At 43.3% G+C, this 27,201-nt stretch overlaps 2 protein-coding genes across 11 annotated transcripts in view; both read right to left on the bottom strand.

Moving 5' to 3' along the window:
• The window catches only part of LOC127607554 (transmembrane protein adipocyte-associated 1 homolog), a 70,517-nt gene extending 52,505 nt beyond the window's left edge, over nt 1-18,012 (bottom strand). Inside the window, exon 1 of the mRNA XM_052075982.1 lies at nt 18,009-18,012. The gene's annotated coding sequence lies outside the window, so the exon portion shown is untranslated. The remainder of the gene's footprint in view (nt 1-18,008) is intronic.
• The window catches only part of dlgap4b (discs, large (Drosophila) homolog-associated protein 4b), a 70,016-nt gene that overhangs the window by 15,286 nt on the left and 27,529 nt on the right, over nt 1-27,201 (bottom strand). For 5 of the 10 annotated variants that reach the window (XM_052075953.1, XM_052075955.1, XM_052075961.1 and 2 more), the window contains 7 exons: nt 16,160-16,208; nt 6,224-7,468; nt 5,841-6,055; nt 3,280-3,381; nt 2,246-2,396; nt 1,438-1,690; nt 1,042-1,194 (listed from right to left, as the gene is read on the bottom strand). In XM_052075953.1, the coding sequence (XP_051931913.1) occupies nt 1,042-1,194; nt 1,438-1,690; nt 2,246-2,396; nt 3,280-3,381; nt 5,841-6,055; nt 6,224-7,414 (2,065 nt within the window). In that variant the 5' untranslated portion in view covers nt 7,415-7,468; nt 16,160-16,208. The remainder of the gene's footprint in view (nt 1-1,041; nt 1,195-1,437; nt 1,691-2,245; nt 2,397-3,279; nt 3,382-5,840; nt 6,056-6,223; nt 7,469-16,159; nt 16,209-27,201) is intronic. The other 5 variants (XM_052075957.1, XM_052075958.1, XM_052075960.1 and 2 more) reach the window with 4 other exon arrangements.

The raw sequence follows: 27,201 nt of genomic DNA, 5'->3' as shown, positions 1-27,201 counted from the left end.
CGTGTGGTGGAGAGCGCCACTATGTGGATGTTTATAATCACGTCAGCAAAGGCTGCCGCCACAGCAAAGCTACATTGCGTGGAACCAGGCAAATATTTCGTCGGTAGACACAAAATTCAGGATCGGGATTTCATTCACAACACATCCAAGAAATCTAACATATTTCTATTGGAAATGCAGACATATAAAAAGATTGCAGTAGTGTAGAGCAACGATTTCTACAGAGGGCTGTTGAAAATCTTTTTCCTATTTCCATCCATCCATTGTCTTTTTCACCTAACAAGTCAAGGATCAATTCTACAGACTATAAAGCCTAAACATAAAGCTGACATCCCTGCAAGCATTTCTAGATCGTAATGGTGGAATAATACCAACGTAAAATTCCTTTTACTACCAAGGTCGTGACTATTCAGGTTGAAGTGATATAAAATAAATAAATAAACAAACAAACATTTAGGAGTACACGTGGCAGTTATGTTTTAATGATGCTAGGATTAAGAGGGGATCCTTGCAAAGATTTTTCCCTTCGGTCCCAAAAAGTTAGACTATGCACGTCTGCATTAGACTATGCACGTCTGGCTTTGTTTCTGTGCCAAGGATTCGCATAAATACTGAATGATCCACGTGGATTACTACTGGGGGTTGATATAACTGCATTTTATCCCATCTTTTCTTTATTATTGCTGATAATCTACAAAGAAAATGTAGTTTTAGTATTCTTGTGTGGGAGCTGTAATATAGTTCCGCAACAAGGTCCACCAGAGGGAGCTCTCTCCAATGGCGCCAGTTGAATTATATTTTGTATGTTAAAAACAACAATGAATGCAGTAATGGATACCTTACACTGAGTGTTTGATGTTATGTGTACATGGATAAAAGAGCATGGCAATCCCAAATAGCCACTAACAATTTGACTGTGAACCATAGAAAGAGCACGAGTTTGATGTTATGAACACCAAGCAAATCACCAACCAACTGTCCCAGTCGGGTAAATGCTAACTGGTTTGAGGATGGGTGGAGGAACTGACTTGACATTGTTACCTGTGTGTGTGGGTATGATGCGTGGTCTGTCTGTCCCCAAACGCTGCAGAAAAATTGCAAGTTGTTTCTCCTTTGGAGCTTTGTCCAAGCCAGTGGCTATCAGGTAAGAGCCAAACTGTTCTTTCCATGTCTTCCATTGTGTAGAAAGGCCGTCTAGTATGGGCAAAAGAGGCTGCATTTGAACTAAAATTCTGATGTGTGTGTGTGTGTGCGGGTGTGTGGGTGTGTGTGTATTTTATTGGATCAGTGCCCCTCTCACTAATGGGTATCTCAAACTGTGTCATCAGTTAAAATAAAGTTTTTCTCCTCTTTCTTCTTTTTTTGATAGGGTTATTACAATACATGTATTCCCTGTCAACACATGTACAGTCTATGTTTTTCCAGTCAGTGACTCACCAGTGCTGGTGCCGTAGGTGCGAACAGTGGTGTCAGTTGGCGGGAGCGAGCCTGAGTCTAGGGAAGCCACGTCATCATCTTGAGAGCAGCCCGCCTGGATGGCTCTCAGGTAGCTGTGGCTGCGGGAGCGGAAGCAAGTGGGCATGGGCAAGTCTGGAGGATCTGGGTTGTCCTGAGAATGGGAACGGGAATCTCGGAATGTGGAGTCAGAGCTACGGTCCTCGTAATGATGACTCATGTCCAGGTCCCGGAACTGTGCGGAAGCAGATGGAAGAAATGGCTGGAAACATTCAATTTATTTTAACCCTGGAAGCATGGATGTGAACGCGTTTTGAATTTTATCCATTCATCCATTTTCTAGACCGCTTGATCTCACTGATGGGGCGGGTGAGATGTAGCCTGTTTGGACTTTGTATGAATTAAAGTGAATTCATTTATAGAACTGTGGCCTTCATCTTTATTAACTGTTCAGTCTATGTTTTGAGTGCCATTGTAACAGTCCTAACTTCCATATATTGGAAGTGTAAAAGGAAGTTAAGCACTGTGCAGTGTCATGTCAGTCTCAGTGTCATTTAAGATAGGCTCTTTGAGCATCTTATGGATCACTTCATTTCGTGTGGGAAAGTTTGCTCGGAGATAGCTTCATGAAATATTCATCTGGTACTTTTTTTTTTTATAAAGAAATAAAAAATATCGGCTTAGCAAAGCAGAGAAAAATAAATTGCCCCGGGAAAACAATTTTGGGTCTCACTTTGCTTACGAATAGCCCATCAAATCCAACAGCCAACTATAATTTTGAAGCACTGACCTGCCCTATACAGCTACGTCTGCCCAATGTGCTGCGGGCATGGCCGAAGTCATCATCATCCCAGTGCGGCACAGGCGAGCCGGGGCCCCCGATGCAGTCAAGGTTGTCCAGGCTGCGGTTATTGGCAAGCTCTCTGAGAGATGGAAGACAGCTGCAAAAAAAAAAAAAAAAAAGTACTCAGGTCAAATTGGAAGAGGAAGCGATAGCAAGACATACTTTGGCAAAAGAAGGATGATCAGTCAACGTTGATATTTGATGATGGGGACGCAGCAAGAGAGGAAATTCCAAACCAGGTGTGCAGCAATCGAAAGAGAAATAAAAAGAGGACTAATGGATGATTATTCAAGGCATCGCTTTTACTTTCTCATTGTGTGGCCTCCATTTTTAAATTTGATTTATCCCTTACAAAAAAGCGTTTTGCAAACTGACGTGCAGCTCGGTGCCGGTTCCAATTTCCTTCATGTAAGTACACAAGCAACGAATAACTAATACAAATAAAATTAACAATAAAAATAAATTACACAATTGTGTTTTACATTTTTTAAAGATACAAATTTACAAATACAATAAGGAAAAAACAAACAAAAAATGACAAGATCAATTTTTGGATCGGCTCGGTTTATAATTAAGTAATGACATTTGGGGGTTTTTTGGAAGGGATTTGACCGTCAGAGCATGCAAAGCTGGTGATGTTGGGTGGCATATGGTCGGCTCACTGAATCGCCATGATGCCAAACAAGCAAAAGAAAAGGGTTATGCTTCCCAAAAGACAACTTTGACAACGTTGTCATGGCTGGCGCACAATGATCATAACAATGAGCACGATATGTCGACAACTTCTTCCCCAGAGTCAAATCACAGAATAGGAGTTTTCCCCCGAAAAGCGCCGGGCTGATGCTATTTACAAGCTTGCTGGTGGGCAGTTGTGATTGGCAGCATGGCATGGTTTTGTCACCTCCAGGAAGTTATTGCTGGCTTGCCGGCGAAGCAACAACACACCCCTGGGATGTGTCTTATTTGGGCCTATCACTGACCTGCTCATTGACCTGCCCAGTTGGTTGAGGGAGGACACACTGTGGACGGGTGACCACAGGGCATCCAGTTCCCCTTGCAATAAGGAATAATCCAAGGTTCTGCTGCTCATGCCAGCAGGCCACAAGAGAGCCACGGGTTAGTCATTCATGCATGTTGACAATCCAACACAATGTGGTATTCGTGATACCGAACACGCATCAACTTGTTATCTTCCGCATGGACCAACTTGACAACTATCAACACATCAAGGAAACAGCATGCCAGGTAAACAATATGACTATTGTTTTACAATACTAATAATGATGATAATAATACTTGTCTATCGTTCCCTTTAATCTGCCTGTCTCTTTGTGTCACGAAAAAGGAAAATATACCGTATATATATGTATATAAAAAATATGCGTCTCAATCCGATTCACACTCAATAAAATATTAAATACAAATGTGTGTCCATTCGAAAGTTTGATGACTAGGAATTATAATGTTTTTTGCTCCACATTGCTCTACCAAAGAAGGTTCCCCACAAATCTTTCATATAAAAATAGCGCTGCTGATGTGTCGCAGTTGTACCCCTCTGCAAATTACAAGGACTATCGTCTCTTTAAATGAATGCATCTGTGACAGTGTCAGTTTAAAAAAAAGGGGGCCTTGCAGTCCTGCAGTCCGCAAGGATGGAATTTTTTTACTGCATCAATATATTACATTAGCGTACTAAATGTTGTGGCCCGCAAGGTTTTGTTTTTGGATTCCCTAAAGAGATCTGTATCAATGCAGAATGCTAAATCTATTTCTTATTCGAATTTGTCTCAGTCACAACACATTTGTTCTAACAGCAAAACATCACGGTTCCCCTGCAGAAGTCATTTTCTTTCTCAAAAGCCTGACTACATCGCTCAAAAGTTAATATTTAAAGTATTTATGTAATTTTCTACAAATATGTCAATATAACAGTACGCTCTGGAGGAAAGCTCTGGTGAAAACCGCTTCTTAAGTTTGAATGACAAAATCTGTATTCTAAATAAATTGAACGTTACACCTTAGAATATGAGGAATGATGTTAAATTAGCATTGGAATAAAACCACACCATCACCATTACATAAAAAAATAAGTCGACTATTTGATCTCCACAGCAATTGTAGCCGCAGGCAAAATCCGTGTCAACTTCAGAGTGTAGGTGTGTGTCCCCCGGCAAATGTTTTGAATTTGGTGTTGACATAAAAAGACATGGCAGGGCTGTCTTGCTTCCATTTTCACCATATTGTCATTGCTACAAAGAAAGTGCTCTCTTCACACATTTGATGTGACGTTACCTCAAATGTTGCCCTGCCGTGCCTTCATCACACGTAGTGCATCATGTCTGCTTTCTAAAGCCTTTTACAAAGAGGCAAGAGATGTCTTGTCTACTAGCGACTAGTCTATGAATAAACATCAGCAGGTCAAATACTGATAAAACTTGTATGGGGGAGGATTAGATTTCTGCTGCCTTGACACAATCTACAAGCAGGGGTGTCAAACTCATTTTTGTCACAGGCCACATTGTAGTTACGGTTTCCCTTGGAGGGCCTTTATGAATTTTGGGAAACCATGTAAATGTTTAATCACCTCCACATATAACATACACGGCGCGCAACAAATTGATGGATGACCAGTTTTAAAATCAGAAGTCAAGAACGACCATGTGAAATTTTGATTCAGACTTTAGCAAGCATCAAGGAACTTGATGTGCTTGATTTGCTTTTGCGGGCCACATAAAATGATGTGGCGGGCCAGATTTGGCCCCCGGGCCTTGACTTTGACACCAGTGATCTCCCGTATGTATGTCACTTTTTTATTTGAGCCAATACAGAACAGCATGTCTTTGTCACACTTTGGGCTCTACATTCGAGCGCACACACACTCATGCGTAAAAATTGGCACGGCTTCATCTTCGTGCCGGCGCGAGCCTTGTTTCGGGGCGTTTGGCAATTTGGCAGACCGTGCTGCAAACCGCCTGTTTCAACTGTACAAAACTACCAAAGGAAACTAATTTCCACTCATGCATACAATAAGACCGCTCTTTGAGCTAAAATTACGCCGGGCACGCATATCAAGCCATTTATATGTTTGAGTGTGTTTTAGTTGTTGTATTTCTCACAGGACTGGTATAGAATGTGCATCATTTATGCAAAGAAAATGGAAGCGTGCTTGGCCCCTTTCAAAAAATGTTATGCCTATCAATTCTCTGCACCTTGTAACATAAATTAAACTAATCAGACTACTAACTACATGTAAATGGCTTTTTAAGTGCCCTCGAGTGTCTGCCTGTTGTCGGCGCACTCTAAAGAGCTTAATTGGATGTTTGTTCTTAAAATGCACATTGAGATTCATACAGGCATTTTCACCGTCCAATTCGTATTGAGTAGGCCAAAATTTCTCCTTCCTTTCAAAGGTTCTCGCAACTTCTGATTGAGAACTAACAACTGGCCACTCCCACTTTATTTAGTGCATGCTGAATAGAATGCATACGGTTATACAAGATAATTATATCACGTGCGCTGTCTTAGTTAGCGGTGGCCTTACTTGCGTGGGGGTAGCTGGTCACTCAGAGAATGCTGTGTGGCCCTGAGGTAGCTCTGGCGGCGAGCGGCAGTCTTTGGCGAGGGTTTGGGGCTCCCCTCCGAGTCTTCGCTGTCCTCCATATCTGCCATGGCCTTCACGTAGCTTCCGCTGCGCATGCGCCGGCATGGGATTTCATTGGCGCCCCCACTGCGGCCTAATGAGCTGCTCCAATCCCCCTACAGGCAGCAACAAACGGCTAAATTTTGTTTCCAAAGCGACGCCGCGCTGTCACACCACTTCTGTTTCACTACAGTGAGTGATGCTCATCCTATCGGGTCACAAATAGTAATGGTGGTTGCCATTCGAAGCGTTTAGTGTGCGAAAGTGTTTAGGCCCTTACTTACCCTTCGGCCAACCTGCAGGTAGTTGCAAGTCAGTTCTGGTTGGCATGATCTGGACTTGAGCAAGGACCTATCAAGAGTGGCTGATCCCTTTTGGAGCACTTGCTTTGGTTGGCCCATAGTCAGTGCGGACCAAGATCCTCCTTTCATGTTATCATTCATAAGCACATTCCCTGGTCCTTCAAGTCCATTTCCTCCTCTACTTATCGGTGCGGCTAGTGTCTGATACTTCATGTCATTGCTGCTTTTAGATGAGCTGATAGTGTTATAGCCGCTATGAATGTATTTATTCTGGCCCCCGTGGCTCTCCTGGCCAGCGGGGTGTCCTAGGGTCATCATCGCCATAGTGTTGTGGAAGCTGCTTATGTCATTGCTGTCCAGATCATCGGAACTCCAGTACCCTGACATGTTGGAGCGTGGCCGGCGCTTGGCGGTCGCTTCCGATTTAGTTCCGCGATCTTTACTTTTGGCTCTGCGGTTATGCTTCCCTCCGTCGTCAGTGCCCGACGAACCTCCGCCGCTACCCGTTGAGCGCCCGTTGACGTTTCCTTTCATGTGGTGGCTTTCCAGCGACTGGGACTTTGCAAAGAGCTTCTGCACCGAGTGCAGCATGTAACGGATGCGACCAGGACTGTCCGTACGCTGTTTGCCTGTGGTTACTGCCGACGTTCTATGGAACTGCAAGGTGCTGAAGCCATCCCGACCGCCAGCTAACTGCTTATCAAACTCCAGAAGGCTGTGCGGTGCCTGGTTCTTGGTCATGTGATGCGATATGGTAGCCGAGCCGCTCGTAATCATGGACGTTCGTCCAGTAAGCTCAGCCATGCCCATACCCGATCCCATGCCCATCGACACGGACGCTCCCAATGTTCCAGTTCTCATTCCACCTATGCCCTCCACAGGTGGCGAGAAGTCCGATGGATCGTAGGTGTTGTAGTGAATCCTGGGGAAGGTGCTGCTATTTGACAGCTGGTTGTTGAGGGGGAGCAGGCATTCTGGTGGGAGGGAGCTTGGGTTGGCTGATGGGTAAAGATGGGGGTCCATAGTGCCATATTGGTCCATTGTTGGGCTGAGCAGGTAAGGACTCCGCGGCATGGTGCTGGTCTTCTGAGGGTAGAGAGCCTCTAAGTGGCCAGCGGAAGGGTCACAGGAGTCAGACAGGTGTCTGCTATGGCTGGTCCCCAGCCCTTTCATAATGGCGAGGAGGCCCAACCCTCTAGTAGACCCTCCAAACCTAAAAGTTGACTCCTAGCCCATAGATGGAGAAAAAAAATGGAGAATTAGAATCAAACGTACAAAGGCGCTGCCAGAGATACACTCCTACTCGCGAGGCAAACCAGACGACAAATAAGATATGTGTTGCGCTGTGAGACAAATATTGTATGTGCCAACAATACATTGCCGGCTACAAAGAACAATTGTGCTAGAAACGGAAGGAAAAACAATATACGCATCAATGAAGATCTTCAGGTAGTGGGTCGCATTGGGCACAATTACCGGCAGTCCACAAGAGGCAACTCCACAATTTATGTGGATTAAATATTCTCATGAATATTCAATCCCATTTTGAATTGAATATTCATTTCAAGTTTACTTTCAAACTTTGAAATGAATTCAAAGTTTGAAAGCAATGCGGAGTTCATCTGTCGTCCATTTCGATGGATTTGTGTGCCCGTGATTGCAAAACTTTTGTGTCACTCGGAAATAATTCGGATCTCATAGGATCAGCAAGCGTGAAATTCAGACGCCGTTTTGTGCTATGCAATATTAATAATGTTGCCAAAGAGCAATGTACTTAGCAAAAATAAAGTACCACAAATATGCATTCGTTGAATAATTCAAGTGGTTTTACTTCTTGCTTGATTTCGTTAGTAAGGCATTGCATGCAGCTTAGAAAATCTTGATGAATAGCAAGCGCATATGTGATGCCTAAATTGAATTACGTCGCGAGCTGGTCAGCGAGCTATTACGTGTGGCAATGATAATTTGAGCCGAGAGCCTCTCGGAGGGGTCATTGCACCTGAAATAGAGAATAGCAACAGACAGCATTTCTGTACTGTATCGTCTGGGAAAAAAAAGTAAAAGTAAAATTATAACTTCCCAAGGAAAGGGGTGACAAATGATAAAATGTGTGTTTGATACTTTAGCATCCTTAACCTCTAAGTCTGATTCTGTGCGTATCTTGGTGTCAAGAAAACCAGTCCGTCGGGATAGGCTCCAGATCAAATGTGATCATAATGGCATAATAATAGCGCCAGACAAAATGCATTTTGTCCAATTTGTACTTGTTGGCAGCTATTATTTACCACCAAATTAGGCCCGATATCCTTGCTGTGAAAAGTCAGGGGGAAAAAATAGTTGCAACTTGAAATGACTATGGTGTACTCTCTTTGGTATTTGTTCTATTAAAGCAGATTGGATCAGAAGCTGGATTGGAGCCGACATGCCTGACTGACTGACTGCGTTCTTAGTAAACAACAGACACAAGCTGATGGAGTGATGCAGTAAAGACATTTTGTACCCAGTGGAACGGTTATTCCAATTTACAAGGAAAAGCAACTAATTCTGCCTTAATTGCCATGCTCACCTTTGCCTCAACCAAGACCCGGAGGAAGAAAAGATAATTGCAAGCTGCTCGATAAAAGGAGGCTCATTCATGAGATGATGCTACGAGGTGATGTAACGTAATTTAATTTTCCAACGAAGCTTCGGGTGAAGTCAAATGTAGCAGGTGTCGCATGACCTCCATCTTGCCTTCGTAATCCAATGTTTCCTCTGCACATGAATATCAAATAGCTGTTCAGCCCCCGCCCTCCTAAAAAAAAAGTCTGTAAATGATATGCCTTGCTGTCAAGCCCCCATTATTAGCATGCTGCAAGCACAGACTCATTTAGTGTCATTAACGCGACTTCTCCGAGTGCCATCTTTGCTGATAGGGTCAAATCCTCTAAATCCTTTCACACCACATTAGCTAACTGCCTCAGATCTCATAGTGGCACGCCACTCAGATAAGCTTAACACATCATCTTCAATGTGTCACCCAGTATGGTGACCGGTGCATTATCATCGGAGGCAGGCATAAAAGCTGTGCGCTTTCACAGAGGGAACGGTTTTGACAAACTTCAATGCAGATTTTTCTTATCTTTCGTATGACATTGTAGGGCACATCATAGAAAAAAATGTGCTAGATTCCTGGATTGCATTGTTAAAACTGAAAGTAGACTACCACGTTTAACTATTTGCGCTCCCACTAGGTGGTCTAGTGGGATTTTGGTGAATTTGATGGAGGTGCAACAGACAGATACTGTGATTTGCATGTGTGGTGGTTGTCATCGTATTTCTTTCAGAAATATGACATCAGTGTGCATCGAAACCTCTGAAACAATGTAGTGATCGATGAACCGAATGAATTATTATTTTAAAAAATTTCATCATATAATTGTGATTCCGGGCGGCCCGGTAGTCCAGTGGTTAGCACGTCGGCTTCACAGTGCAGAGGTACCGGGTTCGATTCCAGCTACGGCCTCCCTGTGTGGAGTTTGCATGTTCTCCCCTGGCCTGCGTGGGTTTTCTCCGGGTGCTCCGGTTTCCTCCCACATTCCAAAAACATTGCGTGGCAGGCTGATTGAACACTCTGAATTGTCCCTAGGTGTAAGTGTGAGCGTGGATGGTTGTTCGTCTCTGTGTGCCCTGCGATTGGCTGGCAACCGATTCAGGGTGTCCCCCGCCTACTGCCCGAAGACAGCTGGGATAGGCTCCAGCACCCCCCGCGACCCTAGTGAGGATCAAGCGGCTCGGAAGATGAATGAATGAATGAATTGTGATTCCATTTTCTAAACAACCCTCCCTGCAGTGGCATTGCTGATCACAGTGGCCGACTTTGCATCATTTGCCCGTGGAGATCTGCTTCCACTTCCTCATAAATGTAACTTGCGTGTTTCAACCTTCCGCATGGACTTCAGCAAATTATTTTCTGCTTCCATCATTTCAGAGTGGTATTTTTTTAAGTTGATGCTTCGATTGATGGCGAATCAAGTCGGTTGTGTTCACACCCAAAACGGCGCAAAACGCCCATTTTTAAGTGTGCCAAGCTCTTCCCATCTGCAGACATACCAAAACGCAGTCTAACACACCCCTGTGCGGATTTACACGGTGCCTTGCGCTACTAGGCTAGGATTTGGCAATAAAATAGATTCCAAGGCATAAATCTCTTTGTTCTGTGTTTAGTTTGGCTGTAAATGTCAACAGGGAGTGGAAAGAAACAAATTGAAGTCTCTTATTTTGAATAACTGTATCTGCCAAACTGCACTCACAAGTCAAGTCTTGAAAATTTACAAGGCACCATTGTATAAAAAAGTGCTTACATTCTCCACCGACAACGCTTCAAAAACTATGCCATGCCTTTAGTTGACCCACAATGGCCGCTGCGGCGTACCGGCATACACTGCTGAATGTGGAATGGATGTGTGTGAGAGAGAACAAAACTAGGCAGCTCCTATTCATGCTGGTAATCATGGCATCCAATTTAACTTCAAATAAAACAGCCAGACTATTTACGATACCCAGAAGAGACATTCATTCATCAAAAAGGAATCATCTAGGTCAGGCGTCTGCACTCCGTTGTTAGTTAGAATACAAATGTTTAGTGTTCAGTGCGTGCAACAATGCGAGTGTGAGTGTTCATGGTGTGTGTGTAATATTACACCCTGCATGGAGCGTCTGGTGGCAGCCGAGTGCACTGGGGAGCTGCAATCTGTTCCTTCAAGGGTGGTGAGGGGCATTTTGGCAGAGTGTCCAATCCATGACCTCAGTCATATTAGGCCAGTTCTCACCACTGACCAGAGGAGGAACATGTCACTAAATAAAAAATAAAGTCACATTTCACTTATTTCTAATGTTTACTGGCATGTGTCAAGGCTAAATATAAAAAACAAACACCAAAGTGTTTTATTTATGAGGACGAGCTTGTTTCCAGTCCATTAACTGACAGACGGCATTAGGGATGCTAATGATGAGGAGTATCACATACGTTCTCATAGATTAATTTTCTCCCGTGAAATCACCTCTGGAGCCATCATAAATATGTAAATACCGCATTTTCAGGCTGCAGTTGTGCTGGGCTGATGTTAATTTGTCCACAATAGTGAATTTCTGCCGCATAAAAACTCGTTGAACCCTCATGTCGGCTATTAATACCACTTACACAATCGGATGAGATTATAGGCAAGAGCTGGACCAAAATTTCCCGCTTTACAAAGGTGAATAAATTCTAAAGTCGGATTGACGTAATCAGAGAAAGGCAGCATGGTGGAATGTCCGCACTGTGGGTCCTCAGGCTTTCACCCGTTTCCCAAAACATGCATATTAGGGTCATTTCAAGGGATTGAGGTCAGGGGTCAGAGGTCACCTGCATCTTAATAGTAGAGAAAGGCAATAAAATAAAATAAAGAATAATTCTGCCTCTTATAATTCTTTGATATGACGACGACAACTAACCAGGGCTTTCGCATCAATTTTTAGCATCTTAGAGAATAGTGGAACGAGCAGAAAAGCATGTCAATAGGGGAATTGTGACCAAAAAAAATCTTATTTAGGCAGACTTAATTCTTCTTTGACAGTGCTTAAATCAAAAACTGAGGGATATCATTATTATTATTATTTTTTGTAAAGGTGGAATTATTGATACAGATCATGTTTTCTATAACAGCAAGTCAGTGGGCGAGCTTATGCAAAGGATATCATCCTTTCATCTAAGCGTTGGCGCACGGCTCAGTCAGTCAGAAGTGATTCCATCTGCTGTACTGGCCTGGAACACATGGGGCAAATCTGGTGCGGCTGTGTGTGAGCTCACAATTATAGGTCCCAAACTTTGAGTGTTAAGGAGGAAGCGACGGCGTGAAGCTGCGGTGCGAGGTTGACGCCGGCGAAAATGAAAGCGATCCAGCGGGAATGAGGCGGCTTCCATGGCAGCGGAGGAAGATGAGAGACGAGTTGGAGGAACAAAGAAGGGGGGGGGGGGTACGCAGCCAGGAGAGTTCATATCTTTAAAAACATGTCAAACTAAAATGAGTTTTTTTTTCCCCGCTGAGCTTTATACTTTATGATACAGAAATATCGGGGGCGGGGGTGGGGGGGGGTGTTCTGAGGCATAGGTGCTAAAAGTTCAAAAGAGGGCATATGGAACTTTAAAAAAAATGTATTTAATTAACCCATTCAGGAACAGTGGATACTATTGTGGACAGCTTATCGTGTTACCAGGTTACAGGCTGCATGAAAGGGTTCATTTGCAAACAAAACAAAAAAAAAATATCAAAATGAGTATGAAATGCGACTTTACGGCCATTCGATACAAATTAATAGCTCACTAATGAACAGTTGGGCAAGCAAATGGAGAGCTCCTGTGATGAAAATTGTAATGTTGGGGTAGGAAGGTAGCAAGAAAGGAAGTAAGGTAGGAAGGTAGGAAGGAAGGATTAACATCAAGTCAACACACAAAGCCGCATCCGAACTTAAGTCAAATGTGACACATTAAATAAATGATGAGAGGGGGAAGGAGTCTAACCTTGTCCTAATTGCATCTTATCTGTTCCATCAGTGCTGCGCTCTGGCCTATTTTCATCGCTAAAAATTTATCACCCTCCCTTCTGTTGTGCGAGATAACCCGCACTGGTTTTAGTCCATCTCTTAAGACCGCCAGGCGGAAAGGAAGCCAGTGAAAGGCTGGTGGCAGAATGTCACTGCCTCCGCTGGCAGCTGAGCTCCGCTTCCATTGCCCCTGAAAACCACTTCCGCTGTGCAAGTGAGCATTCTAAAAGTGCTTTCTGTCACATACAGTGGAAACATCCGCATGATTCCCAGCCCGGATGATCAGAAAGTACTGACAGTTTTTCTGAACTTGAAATCCACAGTGAATGTACATGATATTGTATGTCTACTATTGTACTGTATACTTTAGCTTGTACTCATTAAAATATGACGAATGACTCTCTTGGGGTCTTTTGTCAGGAATGAGACCATACTATAAGGACTGAATCGTCTTTTTCCATTTTATCTGGTGCAAATCTGAGGCATTAATTCAAACGTCAGCATGTTTTTACGAATGCACGTATATTACAATGCTCGAATGTGTCACCCAAGACACTGGGAGACTTCTCTCTCACGCACACTCCCGCCGCTAGCAAGTGAAAGCGCTCAAAGAGCCATCATTCTGAGGGCACTTAACCAACCACTCTTGCGCTTTGATTTTTAAACGTGGCATTGCCTTGAGTAAATCCGATCTCTTTCAGGTTATATGCAAACAATATTGAAAACATTATTGCCTTTTAATAGAGATCTAACTTGTTTCTACGCTTCAGTTTGACCTCGATCGTGAACATCACAGCGGGGCTCCTCTCTAGTTTTTTATTTATTTTTTTGTCAAGACTGCTTAAAGCGTTCTAAGATCGAAGCAGCGTTTGATACTTTTTCGAAAGCCGGGGCTCAAGTTGCGCTGCTTTGTATATGCATGAGCAGGCATCCGCAGTCTGCTCGGACCGAGCCCACCGGCATAATCCTGAAATCTAATCCACTTCAAAATGCCCTTGGAATGAGACGCCAAAGCCACAGTTCGGTCCAAAAGATCTTCTAGGCTTCACCCCGACAGAGGAAGCAGTGACGCAACGAGATTTCCCGCTGCATGAGGGGCGACCATGTGGCGGGAAATAGAGGGCACCAAGTGGGTCAAATTCCATATTCATGCCTTTCAATCCCCACATGACCTGACGTCACAATAATACTGTAATGGCCGTCTGTCAACCCGCCAACCTGTCGGATGCACCGGATGGGAGCCGTTGCCATGACAACGGCCATAAAGTCAGCAGGACGGGCCAAGATGGCACACGGATACATTTAATGTGACATTTAGGAGATGCAATCTGTAAACCTCCAGCTCACAAGGCTTATCCCCCAAAGTCATCCCCAGTCTTAACACACAATACATCCGTCTGCAATTTACTCGAAAGGTACGGGGCTTGTTTTTAGTCGTAGATTTATTGAAAGTGTGTTTAAAGTACAAATGTGGCATAGATTTCTGAGGCAACAAAACCCTTTATGGGGTTCAGTGGCAGAAGGCAGAACTACCAGGGTGCAAGTAGTAGCAATAAAATAATGCAATGAAACACCCCAAATGTCAACCCCAATCTCTTTTGTGTCTCATGCAGAGGTAGCTCCATTTTGATCGCAGAGTTGCTACACTTTGTGCCTTCCCCTGATCTAATCACCCCCCTGGCAAATGATGCCTGTCACATTTAAATTGCCAAGTCTGAATTCTCCACGTTGAACGTCGTGTGATTCATTGATCATCCGATTAATTACACCGCGTGGAGACAAAAAGCCAGTGTCCTGGAACCATTCAAGGACCAGGCCTATTGGGAGTGCGATTCCACTTTCACTCTCATCCAGCATCCCGGGAGAGTCGCCTCGGAGGCCTCACTGGAGGGATGCGCTGGATCTCTGTGATTGGAGCATTATGTTATCACCTCAACACAGCTACACAGCCAGCAGGAGCCTCGTTTCGACAGGAAGCTACAAATCTATATGCACACAAGAGGAGCTTCGGTGTACGCGTGTGAGACTGTTAATAAGTGTATTTTCATGCAAAGTGACTTTCTTTCCCCCCCCCCCCCCCCCCCCCAAAGACACGACAAGGACAGAATCCCATGTGGCTCAGGAAGTTTGAGCACAAAAGAATGAATGACCGTGGCCTGACATGAAAGGATTTATTTGTCTACGCTGAGGATATTTTACGAAGCATAATCCTAAAAGTGTAAGTCGAGTGGTGCCATTGATTCCGCTTTTAAGACTCGCAACATGGTGAAGAAGCCTTCCTGAAAGAGTTGCAATTATTGACGGCTGGCTTTTCCATAGTTCAATGGCAACGATCAGAAGAAAAGTCACGGAAAAGCCTCACAGCGCACAGCAAGACCTTGTGAATAAGCTCAAGGCAATCCAAGCGTTCGATCGGAAGACTGATATCAGTGTCATGCTCTGATGTATAATTCATTCATTCATCTTCCGTACCGCTTGATCCTCACTAGGGTCGCGGGGGGGTGCTGGAGCCCATCCCAGCCATCTCCGGGCAGTAGGCGGGGGACACCCTGAATCGGTTGCCAGCCAATCGCAGGGCACACATAGACGAACAACCATCCACGCTCACACTCACACCTAGGGACAATTTAGAGTGTTCAATCAGCCTGCATATTTTTGGAATGTGGGAGGAAACCGGAGCACCCGGAGAAAACCCACGCAGGCCCGGGGAGAACATGCAAACTCCACACAGGGAGGCTGGAGCTGGAATCGAACCCGGTACCTCTGCACTGTGAAGCCGACGTGCTAACCACTGGACTACCGGGCCGCCCTTGTATAATTCACCATGAAAATCGAAATAACAGACAAAAGAAAACTACGGAGGACATCATGTGGTTAAATGAGGCTCATATACAAACAGTACAGTAAAAAAAAAAATTCTCAGCAAACGATCATCCAAAAGTGATCTCAATCTATGGTTTCATATTTCATCGTTGCTACATCGAGATTGACAACTGGCATCCAAACCTAACATTGTAGAGTTAATAAACTGAACCCTCTGCAAAACTTACTGGAGAATCTCACATCTTTTTTTGTATCGACATCGCCTCAAGCCTTCCTTGCGCTCGGGATGAAATATTCTAAAACAGGAAACCGACAAGGATTTTTGTATTTGAAAAGTGAATTTGACGTTCTCTTCCTCCAGCGAGTCTTCTTTGAAGTCCCTGTCAGTGTGTTTGCCGGGAATCGCAATTAGCTGCTGAAATATAGGCACCCGGTTGAAGGTGAAGATGTACCGGCGTCGTTCCCTCATGTTTGAGCTTCATTAAACCAACAACAACAACGTGAGCGGATAAGGTCAAGTGAAAGACTTACATTGGGAGCTCATTTCTGTGAAGCCTCAATGTGAACGCGTGCGGGGTTCCTGAAAAAAAAAAAAAAAAAGGAAACAGGACGCCGTCAACCTAGATCACATTGTCACGGTTTACTTGCCACAGCACTCATCTGAGGAAAAAGCATTTTCACGCATATTACCAACCGCGTTCAAATCATCAGATGGTGGGCTCGAGTGCTCGAGGCCAAATGGCGTTCAGGTTCAGGCGAGGAAAAGTCTACTTTTACACTTCTTTGACCTACTTTCCTCCTCTCGTCTCAATAGCACATTTCAATCGCGGCGGGCTCCCACTCATTCATATTCCGCTGGCTTTTATAGCACCTGCAGCGTTTCAGACGCTATGACAATGTTGAATGTGGACTCCCGTCACCTCGCCTGGAGACGCACCTCCGCAAACACTCTCACCGCGTGTCCTGTATGATAACACCGCCGTGCACGCAGATGGGTTAACGCACAAATTTGGGCATATGCATTGGTATTTGTGTGCACTTAAAAATGCATCGGAGTATGGAATCATTTCTTCCTCTGCTACATATCGTATATGTGTGTACATTGCATCCCAAGCAAACGCAATCCATTTTTTTTACCTACTCAATAAAAAGTACCATTAGCTTGGTGATCTAGCAGCATACCATTTGGAACATCATAAAATCGCTCTTATTTTCCACCATTCATTGCAAAACGTGCAGAATGATCGAACCTTGATGTTGTCAATTCAAATACTGCTGCTTCTTGCTGCATGTGCATGAACGCAGACTCCACTTTATGATGCTAACAATATCTTCATATAAACAGCAGACGCGTGTCATGCTAATGGCGCACGGGAACCAATTTTTAATACAGTGATCCTAATACAGTGAAACAAAACGCATCGATGTGGCGGCTACTGTACAGTATATCCTTGGTATAAAGTACAATAGGACAATGTTGTACTTTGTCTTTGAGACAAAATACCGGCAATATCATTTTAAACATTTGGTCTTAACACAGTGTATCTCCCCAAAAATATTTCGTTTAATTGAAAATATTTTTTAAACTTTGTTTTGGGGGTTGACAAACAACACACGGATGGCCAATACATTCCGATTGAAATCGGAGTGACCTTTGAATGTAACGTCAGCACCTATGGTCGAACAAAGAACGACAACACCAATCCCACCAAATGATGTATTTGTAAACAATCACATGGTGCTGAACTTGGCAGCATGCCGGACGAGTAATCATAATGCGGACAAGCGCTGGAGAAAACCGATCAATGTTGGCGGACTCGAAAATTTGATTTTTTGGGAGTATACTTGTCAAATTCACATACCTGCCAATACCATTTCACTTTTAAACCTTCCAAACTTCCGACTGTACCTTGGGTGCTCTTTCTTAGCATATAAAAGTCGATGGCTGCGTTTAAACCAAAGTGAAAAGGACAAATTGGGACTGCATAAGCGGACGCGACACATTTTTTTTGTGAAGCAACCAGCACTTAAAAACAAACAAGAAACACCAAAAAACAAAACAGACCAATCTGTTTGATTGACTGCCTCTCGCTATTATTTCGCAACATGAGAGTGGCCTCTGTTGGCCACGGCACGGCCAATTGTAGACATTGTACAAACATCTTTCTCCTCACTGTGTTTCACTTTGATTTTTGAGAGTGCTGTGACCTTTAAAAACAAAATGTCAAGAAACAAACCCATACAGTATCTACACCTCTGAGCTGTGTTAACAGTGCTAAAGGTCATACTCAAAACAGCTTTAAAATCTACGTACAGAAAAAAAATATAAACATACCGGTAACCAAATATTGGATGACAATATATTACACACGTCTTAGTAGCGTAAGGTGGCGTGCATCTTGATGGTTTATTGAAATATATACAGTATATTTTGGCACTTCTAATAAAAAACATGACGACGGCATGCCCTTTGAACTGTAACTGTAGCATTGCGAAACTTACTCATATGCTCGAGATGAAGAAACGTGAAAGCTGGAGTTGGCTTGAAGGAACAACTCCTCGCTTCATTGCACACTTCTGATTTGAAGGACTAATGTCAGGCTGCACTTCACAGGTTGCTTGGGCCACAGTGAGATAAATTAGAAGTGAGACCGAGGCATCAGACTGGAAGGATCTGCTGATTGGACCATTTCACTGGCTATGATGAGAGTTTTTTACTTTTATTTTTTTTGTCCTTTCAGACAACATTGCAGGAAAGTCTATCTGAGGATCTGCGGTGTATTTTTCTAAACTTGTCCCAACAATATTCAATCCAGCGTCCACCCTCCTTCCGACATTATCCTAAATCACAAATAAATAACACATAAAAACACATACAAAGAGGATAAACTGTAAAATGGTGTAGTACAAAAAAAAACATTAAAAAAAAATCTCTTGCGGTCAGCATTTAATCATGGAATCCAATTACTCTGAGACCATGAGGTTACATTGTCGAGGTGATATTATGAAATGCTCCCTCAATGCTTTAGCAAACTGAAAATGTAAACGCTGACCAAAAAAAAAAGCTTAGAATCTCATCAAGATGAAGACGATAATGTTTCCTTTCAAGCAGTTTGCGGTGTGCTACGAGCAGATGGGAGACGACTCAAGTGTGAATCTCCCAAAACGAGGCAGCGTGACGTTTTCCGAAGGAATTGCATGCTCATTCCCAAAACTCTCAAAGTGTTAGGTTCACATCTCATGACTCACTCGCTTGGTGACAACTGCAGTCATTGGATTAATTAATTGTCGCTTGCCTGCAATAATTGGATGTGTGTGTGTAGGTACTGTTAGTACGTCATCCTTCATGAACCAGGAAGTGGCGTGTTAAAGAAATATGACGCTACGGCTACTTTCGCACATCTTATCAGCGGCAAAATCCAGTTTTGCTGTGTTCTACGGTATCTCAACGACCAAGTTAAAATATGTTGGCTCAACGGTCACGCGGCACAAGCATATACGGCAGCTAATCAGTCGGTGGCTAGCTAGCAAGCAGCTCGGGCATAAACAGATGGGACCCAAATACATGCCACCAGTCACTAAATCTTCAATACACAATTCAAGCTTTACCATAAAGTCCTACCAGGGACACAGAAAATGAAATTGAAAAAGAAATATATACAGTATATATATTTAGCTTACATATTCCCCAAGCCTCCAGCTAACTTCGCTAATCGATGAAGCTGCTTTTCCGTTTTATTGCATATGGAGGAAAGAGGTCATTGCCGCAGGAGATTTGTGTTTGTTTCTTGGAATCCATTTATTATTTGAATCAATTCAAGAAATAATCGGTGATGCATTAGTCTTGCCACGTCGGTCCTTTGTCACAAACACTTTCCAGCACTTAGTTGAATCAATAAATACATCAGGTGCCTTATTTAAAGAATGCGCTGACACTTTCAATGATTCCCCCCCCCCCCCCCCCGTTTGTGTTTGAATATTAATACATCGCATTTTAAAATCAAGGTGCACTAACTACTCAGACAGCTTGCGTGCATCATGCCGCCTTCAGCAGCTCAAGAGAATTTCTCAGATGTGGACAGCCAAGCGGCAGACGGTGTAAATAGGCTGCTAAAATATAGGCTGACAGTGAACACAGCACGCTTGCTCTGCAGGACCCTGGCTCCAGAGACAAGCACGTACACACACACACACACACACACACACACACACACACACACGCACACACACATACACACGCACACGCTAAGCATGGTGTTCATGCATGGACGGCTACCCATAAAGCCAGTTATCGACGCACCGAGCAGGGGAGCAGGCAGACGGCACCTGTCATTCACGGGTATCACTCTTAGGAGGATATGGAAATGTGAATAAACTCCACATGCAAGTGGAAAACAATAATGAGGGGTCTCTCTGGACGAAGTGATCAACTCAATTACCATGTGACATTTTTTTTTTCGACTGCTTTCAAATTGGTGTGTGGTGCCTGTGTGAATGAACTGCTAAAAGGATTATGCCACGCGACGGGGCTGAAGGTTGTGAGAGGAAAATAATGGAGATAAAAGCTCCCCTATAGCTCCATTTTGGTTGAGAATGTAATTTAAATCTACTGCATGTGAATGTGTGCAAATGAGGCCTGCTGTATTTTTACTTGGGACTTTGAAAACTTGTATGTTGGTGGACTATATTAGGCCCTGTATTATTTGTGATGATGACCTGTCGATACATTATCATCTTTTTTTTCTCTTTCCACATTTTCAAAATCATTTAACCTCTTACGTAATGTGTGTAATTTCGTGCTGCCTTCACGTGTTACATCAGTGAAGATTAATGAGCCCGTCCCCAAAGACGCCAAGCCGTGATTATACCCAGTGTTTAGGACCATGAGCCCATCCATGAGCGTTGGCTTTCTCATTACTTCAGTGCAAAATTAATATTTGTCTCTTCAGTCAATAAACCTTTGAGGGTCGTCTGTACTTTTTTTGGCAAAATCCGGCCCAGCTGTAATATTCCTCTTCCTAATAGATGGTTTTCATTTTCTAGTGTAGCCTCTGCAGATTGTCCAGAGTTTATGACAGACATAATTAAACGCGATCTCATGATATAAAATATCACGGGCCACATTGATTCAAAAGGAAGAAAAATACTTGGCAGATAATTGCAAACTATGTTTGAGAACACACTGTAGATGCTGCCGCTTTTCTGGCTTATGGCTGCTCGCCTTAATGATAGATTCATATTAACGACTGGGAACGAGGTTGATTGTTCCTTTATGTCGCAGAGTATAGTTAATGGTCGCCTAAATTATAAACTGCCCACATGTCGGTGTGGATGCTATGTGGCTTTGGGCCAACATTGTCTTCTTACGTAACGCTGTCAGCGATGAGCTGAGCAACAACAGGTTACAGCTGCCCGCCGAGCCCAACAAGATGAGTTGATGTCGGAATGCTTTGCTCATTCTGGGATGACCCTTAACTCGTTTTCCACAAACACAGTATTGATCAGAATGCCATTTTTAGACCAGCGGAGGTGCATAGACTATATTATCATAAATACATTTTGAGGGTTGACTTCCCCTTTAAATATACTTTACTACAAAGTACAAAGTAGTAATATACTTTATTACTATTATTATTATTATTATTATTATTACGCCTTTATTACCGATTCGTCTCAGTGTTTATTGTGTATGTAAAATCGCTCCATGTACAGCACTTTGTATGCAGCGATGGCTGTTTGAAAGTGCTCTATAAATACTGTTGACTTGACTTGATACTGTATATATTACTGCTTGTGCTTGTCCACTTCACTGTACCAGCTCTACCGGGCTCGGCCATGTTTGACGCTGTCATGTCTTGTGGACACGTGTTGGAATGATGCATACAAGTATGTGTGTGTGTGTGGGTGTGGGGGGGAGGGGGCATTCCTAGCTGTCTATGTATTGCCTGAGTGGGGAGTTTATTCTGTGCATGCATAACACATAGTGACTTCAGCCACAGTCTTCTTGCAGACCATTTGACTGTTAACATCGTTCACATTTTAGTATGCTACAAGAGCAGCCGAGCTGATATGCTTCTCGTCAGCAGAGTAGAAAATGGCTGAAGAATCGGTGTGCAATGAAAGGAAACGACAAAGTCAAAAGTGACACAATCAACATTAAATCATTTTTAAATACACATAAAAGCCAATCAATAAAGTGCTGTTGAAATTATGAGGACTGACAAATCTGTTTAACCAATGATGAATCTGACTCGCTTGGAACTAAGCATGTACTGAACTTGAAATTGTTTTTTTCTGTCAAAACCATTATGAGAAAAAAGGACTTGAAATATCAAATGTTTTCACTTGTGCAAACCGATAGTAGCAATTACGCTAGCAGGATGACTCTCAGGAGACTTTTTGCAGGCCTCCAGTGGCAGAAACGTTTATATGGACAAAGCTGAGGAAGTCACATTCAATAAAGGCCCATTGAGAGCCACAATATTTACAATGATGCGATTACCACTGTCTGGAATATGGCCGACGGTACTGTCAACAACCTGGCTATGGCACTAATTCTCAATTTAGCATTGTGTTGATCAAGTTAGATCAGTCGCTGGCGGCAAAAAGTCGAACTTCATTCCCTCCCTGCCGCTGTGATTTCGTTAGCCTTGAACACAACGGCAGCCTGTGCCGGCCCGTTCAAAATGAAAGCGGGCTGAGGAGATCAAACTGAAGGTAACTAATGACGCGTTGGCAGCACCTGACCAGACGGCCCCAGCGAACGGGTCGCAAAAGATGGATGGATGTTACCGGAGATGCTTGCACGAGACGAGGGAATTGGATTTTTTATCAAACTAAAGAAGACGGATGGCCACATACCAAAGTGTCTCATCGCCGCGGCTCGCAGCTCCGTCAGAGAGCTACTTGGAGCTTGTCACATTTAACAGACAAGAAGGAAAGTGGAACAAGAACACGGCGGCCTACTGTAAAAACCCATGGGATGCTCTCAGATGAGACAGTTGCAGCAGTCTTAACCAAATCTGGCCAGCATAGAACTCTTCAAAGATTGTCATGTTTTATGCATCTCAACGTTATCTTGCTCGAAAAGAACTTACTAGCTGGAATCTTGGGCCATCTTAAAACGGAGCCTTCTCACCGACAAATGGGTGGACAAACACAGACAAATTGTTTTTTTTCCTCTTTTCACACTGCAATTGTAAATGGCGGTGCCCATCATAAACATCGCAAACATACACGAACCAGGAAGTAAGCTAACCATGGCTTTGCACAAAATAGTTTTTTATAGTAATTATATTTTGTTCTACATTTTCGCCGGACGATTTCACTTTTCTTTCTTGAGGAATTGGTTTTATGTTGTCAAGATTGGAGAAATAGTGACACGCCGCTGATCTCAAAGTGTCATGTCATTTTCCATAAGCTAATTACAACACCAAATATGATGATCTGTCATTTTTTTTGCCTTCCACATTTGTTCGAAGATTTTGCTCTCTGTTCTCACAATGAAATCCAGATAAATAAGGCTCTTCTAAACAGCTCATTGTGCACGAACCAGGAAACAAACAAATGGACAGACAATTTATTTGCATGCATTTTCTTTTGCTGATTGGGGCAAAATGGAATTGCCCCACAGCAAAAGAAAAGTTGTCTTTTGTGAATTTTCTTTCGTCGAAAAAAAGAAAAAAAAGGTCTTGACCAAGAGGTCATACGGTGCCACATCAAGGACAATTTTGAAGACCCCCCACCACCACCACTATATTTATCACTTAAATATTGTTTTATTTTTTGTTATTGTAAAGTGTCCTTGGGTGTCTTGAAAAGCGCTTATAAATGTATTATTATAATTAAATCTGACATCTACCACACTGACATGCAATTAGCATAACAGCTCCAACTCCCCTGAGAAAAGTCTTGTCAGGAGTGCGTTTTCATGCTCACTTGACCAGCAAACGGGCGCCTGGTGTAAGTACTATACAGTAATTCAATAAACACGGCAATCCAATTATGTCTATCTCCCCATTTTCTCAGAGATAATGTCGACATAATACACGGCGTCAGTCGAACACTATAGAGGAGTAAATTGGGATCGAAGGGCAAGGAGAGGAATCTAGGCTCAGCACAAAGCAAGCTCAATATGTTTTCCCCCCCTCAGAGGGAGTCTATAAATTCTGCACGGGTGCCCTGCAGTTAGCTCGCAGTGTTAGTACTCGCCTTTAAAGAACTGCATGAAACAGACATCTGGAGCGTTTTCAACCACCGGCACAAACATCTGTGACAGCAGAGTGGCAACAACACTGTGTGTGTGTGTGTGTGTGTGTCCAACCGTGCCAAGTGTTTCTCCGAGAATACACAAACACCTATCAGCTCATGCTGGAAAAGTTACACTCTCACCATTTGTTTGTATATATTTGTCGGCTGCACGCACTTGCATCCAACTGAGAAATGGCTTCTTACATAAGGGGGGGCACACAGTTCTTCAAGCGCCGCTGCGGCATCTATTTGACAAACGTTTTCTGAAAAAACTGTGAACCTTAAAAATGGGGTCATTGCGTATTGCATTTTTTGAAGCCCTTTCGCCATCAATAATAATAACAGGGGCGAACATGAACAAATACAAGTGTCCTGCTCAAGGCTACTAGATGTCACGTCCCGTGTTTGCCAGCAGGGGGCGGGCTTTCTGCCCGCCGTTTACACACCTGTCACCCATTTGGCAGTAATTGCTCAGCCTTTATTTGAACGCTCTGGCAGCCTACTCACTGCCGGAGAATTCCACGCCGCGCCAATATTCTCTCGCTCAAATTACTATTTGGATTATTTGTTGCCTCTTAGCTTTGTGGCTGTTATTACGCGCCATTATTCCTGTAACGTACAAAATTTATATGTGTCTGCTATTTCGGGGATTCACCTTTCAGTTATTTTGTTGTGCACGAAGCAATAATTCCATCGCTTCGGGCACAACGTGACACTAGAATGTCATCTTTTGAGATGTTACGTGAGGGAGCAAGTTACATTACATTAGGACAAACTTGATGGTATCGCATTTCCATTGCCAATAAACATATCTTAAGAATTTAATCCCATTTTTCTAAAAAAAGGTATTGTCGACAATACTGGAGGGCGAGTGTTCCCATTTCAGCTCGATTTAAACTTCATTTATTTAAACTTGAAATGTTCAACCTAACAATGAAAGTCTGTGAGCGTGATTTTAGAACGTAATGTGAAACGAGTTACATTCTCATGGTGTACAGTATCTGCTGTCCGAGCACTGACAATTGGAGGACTTGCTTTTGCCAACACTGTGTAAAGGTGGGCAGGTTGCGTCGAATGGCAAAATGATTGATCTTCAAAAATATCATCATAAGAAATGCAGTTCTGAAGCCATAAAGGGAATTAATGTGAGGAAAAGTACAGGATTAAAAAGATGAATTAGTATTTTCTAACTTGAGGCAACTTCAGTCGTTTTTCTTATGCATACATATTTTTTACTCTGGGACTGCAATTTAAATAAATAGGACTGTTGTTGCCCTGGGCTCTCCTTTAATTTTCCACTTCACATCCTGAGTCAGGCTGAGCAAACGGGACAAAATGTGAAAAAAAAAAAAAAAAAAGATGTGACAGCCTGTCGCAGTAAACCCAGCATCACCTGCAGAGTGGGAAAGCTATGGGTGCGATTGTAAAGTTATGGATGAATTCATTGATTGGAAGGCAAAAAAACCTTTGACCTCACTGGCTGATTAATAAGCAACAATGTGCACTCGCGGCGAGCTCATGATGGTGATTCACATGCAGGTGAGCAACATGCAATTACCACGAGCATCCGTCTATTTCCACACGCAAGCGGGCCATTTCCGGAGAAGCCAATCACAGGTGAGATCGGTGCCAGCTCACTATGCTGCATTGTTCTGGTCCGGGCTTTGTGCAAGCTTGATACGTACTCCTCCGCTAAACAGGCAAGCTTGACAGCCACGAGCTCGACGGGAGCGCTTTCTTTCGCCACCCACCACGACTTAATGCGTCACGTTGAAATTGCTAATCACAAGTGAGTATGTCAGCCATAACTCCGCGCACTCTATTAGTCCCCTTTAAAGTAAATCACAGAGGCAGCGGGGGGTGAGGGGGGATCTTTGAAAACTGGCTCCACGGAAGGAAAGCCTCGTCATGTGTAAATGACACAATCTGCCTCTCACATTTTCTCCACTTACAACAACTCGGCACTCGCCGGTTTTGCTAAGTCTTGACCCCGAAGGAGAGGTCTCCTCTGCTGTTTGCATTGTTGTGCCACAAAAGCCGAAAAAAAAAAACAAAATACAAAAAACTACTCTCTGCAATGTGGTTTCTAAACCCGCGCTTTCACCCCTGCGTGGCAGCGGAAAGCTCTTTAAAGACGCCCAGGGGCTTAAACATTTTAACATTATTACACGAGCATGTCTTACTCAAACCAATCCCAAGCCAATTGAGAGGCTTACGTCCTTCGCCGCGGTGGCTTTACTGAGGGGAAGGTCCTGGTGTGCTGACAGGACCGAACAATCACTTGGTCAAGTCTCGCTATGATGCTGTATTTTGGAACTAGCGTGAAGTTTTCATTTTGTGCATATTTAGTTTTACCGAGGGGTGTCGCTGAGGGGCAATATTATATAATCCTATGATTACAAATTCTGTGTGTTTCACATAATCTTTGCTTTCATGAGTCAATGTGGTGCGTGCAGCTAACATGCTATATATATATACACACACACACACACACACACACACACACACGCACACATACCGCGTAAGAAAACCAAAAACACGCCTGAGCCTTCAGAACTGCATAAAAGGAAAACACAGTGCTTCATTTATGAATATTTCAACTAAACTATACGGTAATTGTGCTCGTCGGTACAGCGGGAGATTTACGAAGAAACTCAATTGATGCGTTGCTGCACATTTTTCAACTTCAGTCACGCATGTCACCAGGCTGTGTACAATCATTGCCTGAAATAATTGGCAACGGGAGCGAGTTGATTAGAATGCATTTTGAATGCATGTGTGCATTCGTGATTCCAAGGTCAGGTTTAAACACGCCGTTCCTATCATGGTAAGGACACACTATGCAAAGTGGGCAACGCGAAGTTAGAGGCAACGTTGTCTGAGGTTCAAAAGTATCGATGCGGAGCTTACCGCGTCCTAAAGAAACCCCACAAATGGGGATCACGCTGTTCGACATAACACTATGATGATTCATTTAATCATGTTCACAAAATGACCCTTAGAATGTTTTTTTGGTGCAGAGTCTACGCAAAAATACAAAGACCATTTGATTCACGAGTATCTGATTAATTTCTGATGTATAATTTTTAGCAAAGTATTCTTGTGCAATTGAAATAGACTTACATCCAGGCTTTGAGTTATTTCTTGAGCTTCATCGGGTGCCAATTACACATAGGACCCATTTTCAGATTCGAGAGTGACAACAGACTGATTAATGCACCTCATGGGGGTTTGGGCTCCCAAATTCAGAGACTGACAACATAGAGAATGTGAAAAGTGGCTTAATAAACAAGCACAAATCATTGACTGGCGTCTTGCAGAGT

This window comes from Hippocampus zosterae, chromosome 9 (assembly GCF_025434085.1).
Source record: "Hippocampus zosterae strain Florida chromosome 9, ASM2543408v3, whole genome shotgun sequence".
Classification (NCBI taxonomy): Eukaryota; Metazoa; Chordata; class Actinopteri; order Syngnathiformes; family Syngnathidae; genus Hippocampus; species Hippocampus zosterae.
The sequence above is the reverse complement of the archived record's forward strand: the minus strand, read 5'-3'. Positions and strand labels throughout refer to the sequence as shown.